We start from the raw sequence: 10,563 nt of genomic DNA, 5'->3' as shown, positions 1-10,563 counted from the left end.
AATTCTGACATCAATTATGGGAAGATGGTAGCATTTGCTCAGGCCACAGAGAATCGTAAATTGAAGAAAAGGATGGAGATAGAGGGTAACATCAAGGCCCGATCTACAGGAAACTTGAGAGAGTTACTAGGTGGGGGAAGATCAGTTTTTAGGGGAGGCTCATCAGGGTCGTCCTAGTCTGTTGCATAGTCTTCAGCTAGTGCACCGCCATTAGGGCCCATCCAGCAGCAGTGAAGTTATTTTAGGCTTGATAAGGGAAATATGGGATCCTATTAGCGTGGTCGGTCAAGAGAGAGGTCCCAGCAGTAGCAGAGGTCCTCGTGCCCCAGGTACGGGAAGATGCACTCAAGGATATGCTATTTGGAGTTACCCGTATGCTATGGATGTGGGATAAGGGGTCATATTCAGAGGCATTTTCATGTATCCCGCCAGGGAGCGAGTAGGGGCATAGCACAGTCATCTAGTCTAGCAATTTATACATCATCAGTTCCCTCTCCAGCTCGAGGTATCTCAACAGCTGTAAGGCATGGTATAACTAGGGGTGGTGCGGAGAGTTTAGGAGGACCCAGCCGGTTCTATGCTATGAGTGGTCCCCAGATTATAGAGTCTTCTCCAAATGTTGTTTCAGGTATTCTGACTATCCAATATCATGATGTGTATGCACTTATTGGCCCTGGTTCCACCTTGTCCTATATTACCCCTTTTGTTGCTATGAAATTTGGAATTGAACCGGATCAGCTTCATGAGCCATTTTCGGTGTCTACACTAGTTGGTGAGTCTATCGTGACTGCTCGAGTTTATAGAGGTTGTGTTGTTACGGTGCGGGGTAGGGATACCATGGTCGATCTTATTGAACTAGGGATGGTTGATTTTTATGTAATAATGGGAATGGATTGGCTTTATTCATGCTTTTTCAAACTTGATTGTTGGACTAGAACTATGAGGCTTGAATTTCCTAATGAGCTCGTTGTTGAATGAAGGGAGATAAAGTAGTGCCTAAAGGTCAGTTTATTTCTTATCTTAAGGCCGCAAAGTTGATCAAGAAGGGGTGTATCTATCATTTAGTTCGGGTTACAGACACTTATGCCGAGACCTCTAGCCTTGATGTCTTTTGGGCTCACAAATGCCCTGGCAGCTTTCATGGATCTTATGAATCAAGTCTTCAAGCCTTTTCTAGACTTCTTTGTGATAGTGTTCATTGGCGATATTCTTGTGTATTCCCGAAGTCGGGAGGACCATGCTGACCATCTCAGGGCAGTTCTGCAGACTCTTCAGCAGCATCAATTGTATGCATAATTTTCAAAATTCTAATTTGGCTTGAATCTGTCGCGTTCTTCGGTTATGTCATCTCTATGGAGGGAATTAGGGTTGGTACTCAAAAGATTGTAGTAGTGAAGAATTGGCCTAGACCTACCACTTCAATAGAGATTCGCAGTTTCTTAGGTTTAGCTGGATACTACAGGAGATTTGTGGAGGGGTTTTCTACTCTTGCCTCTTCATTGACAAAATTGACGCAGAAAGCAGTTAAATTCCAATGGTCCGATGCATGTGAAAGGAGTTTCGAAAATTTGAAATCCATATTGACTACAATACCAGTTAAATCCATATAGAAGAAGACCCTCAGGATTTTATTGACGAGATGCACAAGACCCTCAGGGTTATGCATGCAACTGAGACAGAAAGAGTAGAGTTGGTTGCCTATCGTCTGAAAGGGTTGGCCTATTCATGGTTTGAGTTGTGGGAAGATTCCCGTGAGGAGGGGAGCCCTCTGGCAAGGTGGAGCAATTTTGTCGATGCCTTTATAGTTCATTTCGTGCCTATTGAGACAAGGCCAGCCCGTGCAGTAGAGTTTGAAAATTTGAAGCAAGGTATCTGAAATGTATGTGGGAGTACCACATGGAGTTTTCTCGCTTGTCCAAGTGTGCCATTCACATGTTGCCCAAAATGGAGGCCAGGGTGCGCCGGTATGTCCAGGGCCTTAATCCTTTGACTATTAATGAGGCTTCTACGGCTGCATTAAATTCTGACATCAATTATGGGAAGATGGTAGCATTTGCTCAGGCCACAGAGAATCGTAAATTGAAGAAAAGGATGGAGAGAGAGGGTAACAGCAAGGCCCGGTCTACAGGAAACTTGAGAGAGTTACTAGGTGGGGGAAGATCAGTTTTTAAGGGAGGCTCATTAGGGTCGTCCTAGTATGTTGCATAGTCTTCAGCTAGTGCACCGCCATTAGGGCCCATCCAGCAGTAGTGAAGTCGTTTCAGGCTCGATAAGGGAAATATGGGATCCTATTAGCGTGGTCGGTCGGGAGAGAGGTCCCAGCAACAGCAGAGGTCCCCGTGCCCCAGGTGCGAGAAGATGCACTCAAGGATTTGCTATTCGGAGTTACCCGTATGCTATGTATGTGGGATAAGGGGTCATATTCAGAGGCATTTTCATGTATCCCACCAAGGAGCGAGTAGGGGCATAACACAGTCATCTAGTCCACATTTTTTACATCCTCAGTTCCCTCTCCAGCTCGAGGTATCTCAACACCCATAGGGCATGGTACAACTAGGGGTGGTGCGGAGAGTTTAGGAGGACCCAGCTGGTTCTATGCTTGAGTGGTCCCCAGACTATAGAGGCTTATCCAAATGTTGTTACAGGTATTCTGACTATCCAATATCATGATGTGTATGCACTTATTGGCCCTGGTTCCACCTTGTCCTATATTACCCCTTTTGTTGCTATGAAATTTGGAATAGAACTGGATCAGCTTCATGAGCCATTTTTGGTGTCTACTCTAGTTGGTGAGTCTATCATGACTGCTCGAGTTTATAGAGGTTGTGTTGTTACGGTGCGGGGTAGGGATACCATGGCCGATCTTATTGAACTAGGGATGGTTTATTTTGATGTAATAATGGGAATGGATTGGCTTTATTCATGCTTTTCCAAACTTGATTGTTGGACTAGAACTATGAGGCTTGAATTTCCTAATGAGCTCGTTGTTGAATGGCAGTGAGATAATGTAGTGCCAAAAGGTTAGTTTATTTCTTACCTTAAGGCCACGAAGATGATCAAAAAGGGTGTATCTATCATTTAATTCGTGTTACGAACACTGATACTGATGTACCTAGGCCTGAGTCTGTACCAATTGTGAATGAATTTCCGCATGTCTTTCCAGATGAGCTCCCTGGGATTCTACCAGACAAGGAGATTGATTTTAGGATCGATGTGATACCAGGCATGCAGCCTATATCAATTCCACCTTACAGAATGGCACCGGCAGAATTGAATGAGCTAAAGGAACAATTGAAGGATTTGCTAGAGAAGGGTTTCATCCGGCCGAGTGTGTCACCGTGGGGCGCACCGGTCTTGTTTGTAAGGAAGAAAGATGGGCCGCTATGGATGTGTATTGACTACTAGCAACTCAACAAAGTCACAATCAAAAATAAATATCCTCTACCAAGAATAGGTAACTTGTTTGATCAATAGCAAGGTGCTTCGTGTTTCTCTAAAATTGAATTGCGGTCCGGGTATCATCAATTGAAGATAAGGGAACAGGATATTCCAAAAACAGCTTTCAGGACTCGGTATGGGCACTTTGAGTTTCTGGTGATGTCTTTTGGGATCACAAATGCCCTGGTAGCTTTCATGGATCTTATGAATCAAGTCTTCAAGCCTTTTCTAGACTTCTTTGTGATAGTGTTCATTGGCGATATTCTTGTGTATTCCCGAAGTCGGGAGGACCATGCTGACCATCTCAGGGCAGTTCTGCAGACTCTTCAGCAGCATCAATTGTATGCATAATTTTCAAAATTCTAATTTGGCTTGAATCTGTCGCGTTCTTCGGTTATGTCATCTCTATGGAGGGAATTAGGGTTGGTACTCAAAAGATTGTAGTAGTGAAGAATTGGCCTAGACCTACCACTTCAATAGAGATTCGCAGTTTCTTAGGTTTAGCTGGATACTACAGGAGATTTGTGGAGGGGTTTTCTACTCTTGCCTCTTCATTGACAAAATTGACGCAGAAAGCAGTTAAATTCCAATGGTCCGATGCATGTGAAAGGAGTTTCGAAAATTTGAAATCCATATTGACTACAATACCAGTTAAATCCATATAGAAGAAGACCCTCAGGATTTTATTGACGAGATGCACAAGACCCTCAGGGTTATGCATGCAACTGAGACAGAAAGAGTAGAGTTGGTTGCCTATCGTCTGAAAGGGTTGGCCTATTCATGGTTTGAGTTGTGGGAAGATTCCCGTGAGGAGGGGAGCCCTCTGGCAAGGTGGAGCAATTTTGTCGATGCCTTTATAGTTCATTTCGTGCCTATTGAGACAAGGCCAGCCCGTGCAGTAGAGTTTGAAAATTTGAAGCAAGGTATCTGAAATGTATGTGGGAGTACCACATGGAGTTTTCTCGCTTGTCCAAGTGTGCCATTCACATGTTGCCCAAAATGGAGGCCAGGGTGCGCCGGTATGTCCAGGGCCTTAATCCTTTGACTATTAATGAGGCTTCTACGGCTGCATTAAATTCTGACATCAATTATGGGAAGATGGTAGCATTTGCTCAGGCCACAGAGAATCGTAAATTGAAGAAAAGGATGGAGAGAGAGGGTAACAGCAAGGCCCGGTCTACAGGAAACTTGAGAGAGTTACTAGGTGGGGGAAGATCAGTTTTTAAGGGAGGCTCATTAGGGTCGTCCTAGTATGTTGCATAGTCTTCAGCTAGTGCACCGCCATTAGGGCCCATCCAGCAGTAGTGAAGTCGTTTCAGGCTCGATAAGGGAAATATGGGATCCTATTAGCGTGGTCGGTCGGGAGAGAGGTCCCAGCAACAGCAGAGGTCCCCGTGCCCCAGGTGCGAGAAGATGCACTCAAGGATTTGCTATTCGGAGTTACCCGTATGCTATGTATGTGGGATAAGGGGTCATATTCAGAGGCATTTTCATGTATCCCACCAAGGAGCGAGTAGGGGCATAACACAGTCATCTAGTCCACATTTTTTACATCCTCAGTTCCCTCTCCAGCTCGAGGTATCTCAACACCCATAGGGCATGGTACAACTAGGGGTGGTGCGGAGAGTTTAGGAGGACCCAGCTGGTTCTATGCTTGAGTGGTCCCCAGACTATAGAGGCTTATCCAAATGTTGTTACAGGTATTCTGACTATCCAATATCATGATGTGTATGCACTTATTGGCCCTGGTTCCACCTTGTCCTATATTACCCCTTTTGTTGCTATGAAATTTGGAATAGAACTGGATCAGCTTCATGAGCCATTTTTGGTGTCTACTCTAGTTGGTGAGTCTATCATGACTGCTCGAGTTTATAGAGGTTGTGTTGTTACGGTGCGGGGTAGGGATACCATGGCCGATCTTATTGAACTAGGGATGGTTTATTTTGATGTAATAATGGGAATGGATTGGCTTTATTCATGCTTTTCCAAACTTGATTGTTGGACTAGAACTATGAGGCTTGAATTTCCTAATGAGCTCGTTGTTGAATGGCAGTGAGATAATGTAGTGCCAAAAGGTTAGTTTATTTCTTACCTTAAGGCCACGAAGATGATCAAAAAGGGTGTATCTATCATTTAATTCGTGTTACGAACACTGATACTGATGTACCTAGGCCTGAGTCTGTACCAATTGTGAATGAATTTCCGCATGTCTTTCCAGATGAGCTCCCTGGGATTCTACCAGACAAGGAGATTGATTTTAGGATCGATGTGATACCAGGCATGCAGCCTATATCAATTCCACCTTACAGAATGGCACCGGCAGAATTGAATGAGCTAAAGGAACAATTGAAGGATTTGCTAGAGAAGGGTTTCATCCGGCCGAGTGTGTCACCGTGGGGCGCACCGGTCTTGTTTGTAAGGAAGAAAGATGGGCCGCTATGGATGTGTATTGACTACTAGCAACTCAACAAAGTCACAATCAAAAATAAATATCCTCTACCAAGAATAGGTAACTTGTTTGATCAATAGCAAGGTGCTTCGTGTTTCTCTAAAATTGAATTGCGGTCCGGGTATCATCAATTGAAGATAAGGGAACAGGATATTCCAAAAACAGCTTTCAGGACTCGGTATGGGCACTTTGAGTTTCTGGTGATGTCTTTTGGGATCACAAATGCCCTGGTAGCTTTCATGGATCTTATGAATCAAGTCTTCAAGCCTTTTCTAGACTTCTTTGTGATAGTGTTCATTGACGATATTCGTGTGTATTCCTAAAGTCGGGAGGACCATGCTGACCATCTCACGGAAGTTCTGCAGACTCTTCAGCAGCATCAATTGTATGCAAAGTTTTCAAAATGCTAATTTTGGCTTGAATCTGTCGCGTTCTTGGGTTATGTAATCTCTAGGTAGGGAATTATGGTTGATACTCAAAAGATTGCAGCAGTGAAGAATTGGCCTAGACCTACCACTCCAATAGAGATTCGCAGTTTCTTAGGTTTAGCTGGATACTACAGGAGATTTGTGGAGGGGTTTTCTACTCTTGCCTCTCCATTGACAAAATTGACGCAGAAAGCAGTTAAAGTCCAATGGTCCGATGCATGTGAAAGGAGTTTCGAAAATTTGAAATCCATATTGACTACAACACTAGTTAAATCCATATAGAAGAAGACCCTCAGGATTTTATTGATGAGATGCACAAGACCCTCAGGGTTATGCATGCAACTGAGACAGAGAGAGTAGAGTTGGTTGCCTATTGTCTGAAAGGGGTGGCCTATTCATGGTTTGAGTTGTGGGAAGATTCCCGTGAGGAGGGGAGCCCTCTGGCAAGGTGGAGCAAGTTTGCCGATGCCTTTATAGTTCATTTCGTGCCTATTGAGACAAGGCCAGCCCGTGCAGTAGAGTTTGAAAATTTGAAGCAAGGTATCTGAAATGTGTGTGGGAGTACCACATGGAGTTTTCTCGCTTGTCCAAGTGTGCCATTCACATGTTGCCCAAAATGGAGGCCAGGGTGTGCCGGTTTGTTCAGGGCCTTAATCCTTTGACTATTAATGAGGCTTCTACGGCTGCATTGAATTCTGACATCAATTATGGGAAGATGGTAGCATTTGCTCAGGCCACAGAGAATCGTAAATTGAAGAAAAGGATGGAGATAGAGGGTAACATCAAGGCCCGGTCTACAGGAAACTTGAGAGAGTTACTAGGTGGGGGAAGATAAGTTTTGAGGGGAGGCTCATCAGGGTCGTCCTAGTCTGTTGCATAGTCTTCAGCTAGTGCACCGCCATTAGGGCCCATCCAGCAGCAGTGAAGTCGTTTCAGGCTTGATAAGGGAAATATGGGATCCTATTAGCGTGGTCGGTCAGGAGAGAGGTCCCAGCAGCAGCAGAGGTCCTCGTGCCCCAGGTGCGGGAAGATGCACTCAAGGATTTGCTATTTGGAGTTACCCGTATGCTATGGATGTGGGATAAGGGGTCATATTCAGAGGCATTTTCATGTATCCCGCCAGGGAGCGAGTAGGGGCATAGCACAGTCATCTAGTCCAGCATTTTCTACATCCTCACTTCCCTCTCCAGCTCGAGGTATCTCAACACCCGTAGGGCATGGTACAACTAGGGGTGGTGCGGAGAGTTTAGGAGGACCCAGCCAGTTCTATGCTATGAGTGGTCCCCATACTATAGAGGCTTCTCCAAATGTTGTTCCAGGTATTCTGACTATCCAATATCATGATGTGTATGCACTTATTGGCCCTGGTTCCACCTTGTCCTATATTACCCCTTTTGTTGCTATGAAATTTGGAATAGAACCGAATCAGCTTCATGAGCCATTTTCGGTGTCTACTCTAGTTGGTGAGTCTATCATGACTGCTCGAGTTTATAGAGGTTGTGTTGTTACGGTGCGGGGTAGGGATACTATGGCCGATCTTATTGAACTAGGGATGGTTGATTTTGATGTAATAATAGGAATAGATTGGCTTTATTCATGCTTTTTCAAACTTGATTGTTGGACTAGAACTATGAGGCTTGAATTTCCTAATGAGCTCGTTGTTGAATGGCAAGAAGATAATGTAGTGCCAAAAGGTTAGTTTATTTCTTACCTTAAGGCCACGAAGATGATCAAGAAAGGGTGTATCTATCATTTAGTTCGTGTTACGAACACCGATGCTGATGTACCTAGGCCTGAGTCTGTACCAATTGTGAATGAATTTCCGGATGTCTTTCCAGATGAGCTCCCTGGGATTCCACCAGACAAGGAGATTGATTTTAGGATCGATGTGATACCAGGCATGCAGCCTATATCAATTCCACCTTACAGAATGGCACCGGCAGAATTGAATGAGCTAAAGGAACAATTGAAGGATTTGCTAGAGAAAGGTTTCATCCAGCCGAGTGTGTCACCATGGGGCGCACCGGTCTTGTTTGTAAGGAAGAAATATGGGCCGCTATGGATGTGTATTGACTACTAGCAACTCAACAAAGTCACAATCAAAAATAAATATCCTCTACCAAGAATAGGTAACTTGTTTGATCAATTGCAAGGTGCTTCGTGTTTCTCAAAAATTGAATTGCGGTCCGGGTATCATCAATTGAAGATAAGGGAGCAGGATATTCCAAAAACAGCTTTCAGGACTCGGTATGGGCACTTTGAGTTTCTGGTGATGTCTTTTGGGCTCACAAATGCCCTGCCAGCTTTCATGGATCTTATGTATCAAGTCTTCAAGCCTTTTCTAGACTTCTTTGTGATAGTGTTCATTGGCAATATTCTTGTGTATTCCCAAAGTCGGGAGGACCATGCTAACCATCTCAGGGCAGTTCTGCAGACTCTTCAGCAACATCAATTGTATGCAATATTTTCAAAATGCTAATTTTGGCTTGAATCTGTCGCGTTCTTGGGTTATATCATCTCTAGGGAGGGAATTATGGTTGATACTCAAAATATTGCAGCAGTGAAGAATTGGCCTAGACCTACCACTCCAATAGAGATTTGTAGTTTCTTAGGTTTAGCTGGATACTACAGGAGATTTGTGGAGGGGTTTTCTACTCTTGCCTCTCCATTGACAAAATTGACGCAGAAAGCAATTAAATTCCAATGGTCCGATGCATGTGAAAGGAATTTCGAAAATTTGAAATCCATATTGACCACAACACCAGTATTAGCCCAGCCAGAAGGGTACAGAGGGATTTGTGGTGTATTGTGATGCTTCAAGGATCGGGCTTGGGTGTGTGTTAATGCAACACGGCAAGGTTATAGCCTACGCTTCTAGGCAACTCAAGAATCATGAAAAGCACTATCCAAACCACAAATTAGAGCTTGCGGCAGTGGTGTTTGCGCTAATGATTTGGCGACACTATTTGTATGGGGTCCATGTGGATGTATTCATGGACCACAAGAGCCTTCAATATATTTTTAAGCAGAAGGAGTTGAATCTGAGACAGAGAAGATGGCTAGAGTTACTCGAGGACTATGACATTGATATTCCCTATCACCCGGGAAAGGCTAATGTTGTGGTGGATGCTCTTAGTCAAAAATCTATGGGAAGTTTGGCACATTTGGAGGCATATTAGAGGTCGTTGGCCAGGGAGGTTCACCAGTTGGCCAATTTGGGATTTCGCCTTGCGAACTCTAATGAAGAAGGAGTGATTGTGCAGAATAGAGCTGAATCATCGCTTGGGGCGGAGGTGAAGGAGAAGCAATTGAACGATCCATTGTTAGCATAACTAAAAGAGGGGATTCATAGACACAAGACCACAACTTTTTCCTTTGTCATGGATGAGGGTACCCTAAGATACCAAGGAAGCCTATGTGTTCCGGATATTGACGGTCTTCGATAAAGAATCATGGTAGAAGCTCACACTTCCAGGTATTCCGTGCACCCATTTTCTATGAAAATGTATCATGACCTCAAGGAAGTTTATTGGTGGAACAACATGAAAAAGGATGTGACAGACTTTGTGGCAAAATGTCCGAACTGTCAGCAAGTTAAGGACGAACATCAAATGCCCGGTGGATTAGCCCAATGCATAGAAATTCCAATATGGAAATGGGAGATGATTAACATGGATTTTGTGGTGGGATTACTGCACACTCCGCGAAAGTTTGACTCAATTTGGGTGATCGTGGATCGACCCACGAAATCAGCGCACTTCTTGCCAGTTAAATCTACCGACACAGCAGAACAATATGCTCAGTTTTACATCAAAGAAATAGTCAGGTTGCATCGCACTCCAGTCTCAATCATTTCAGATCGAGGGGCTTAGTTCACAACTAACGTTTGCAAGAAATTTCAGTAAGGTTTGGGCAGGCAGGTAAATCTCAGCACAACTTTTCATCCTCAAACCGATGGGCAAGCTGAGCGGACAATTCATAAGCTTGAGGACATGTTGCGTGCTTGTATTCTTGATTTCAAAGGGAGCTGGAATGATCATTTACCACTCATAGATTTTGCTTATAACAACAGCTTCCATGCTAGTATCCAATTGGCACCATTTGAGGCATTGTATGGTAGGAGATGTAGGTCTCCATTGTGTGGTTCGAGCTTGGAGAAACGGAATTGATAGGGTCGTACCTTGTGCATCAAGCCATGGAGATAGTCAAAATGATTATAGAGAGGTTGAAAACTGCTCAGAGTCGCCA

The 10,563-nt window shown here is 44.1% G+C and overlaps 1 protein-coding gene across 1 annotated transcript; it reads left to right on the top strand.

Moving 5' to 3' along the window:
* Positions 1-339: 339 nt before the first annotated feature.
* Positions 340-978, top strand: LOC138875058 (uncharacterized). Its single transcript, XM_070153868.1, has one exon. It carries the CDS (start codon positions 340-342, stop codon positions 976-978), a length of 639 nt encoding a protein of 212 aa, XP_070009969.1.
* The last annotated feature ends 9,585 nt before the right edge of the window (positions 979-10,563 follow it).

The sequence above is a fragment of the Nicotiana sylvestris genome, chromosome 8 (genome assembly GCF_000393655.2).
Source record: "Nicotiana sylvestris chromosome 8, ASM39365v2, whole genome shotgun sequence".
Lineage (NCBI taxonomy): Eukaryota > Viridiplantae > Streptophyta > Magnoliopsida > Solanales > Solanaceae > Nicotiana > Nicotiana sylvestris.
The sequence above is the reverse complement of the archived record's forward strand: the minus strand, read 5'-3'. Positions and strand labels throughout refer to the sequence as shown.

What these genes read in the sequence shown, in the direction of transcription:
- LOC138875058 (XM_070153868.1), top strand. Translation starts at nt 340, where the DNA reads ATGCACTCAAGGATATGCTATTTGGAGTTACCCGTATGCTATGGATGT.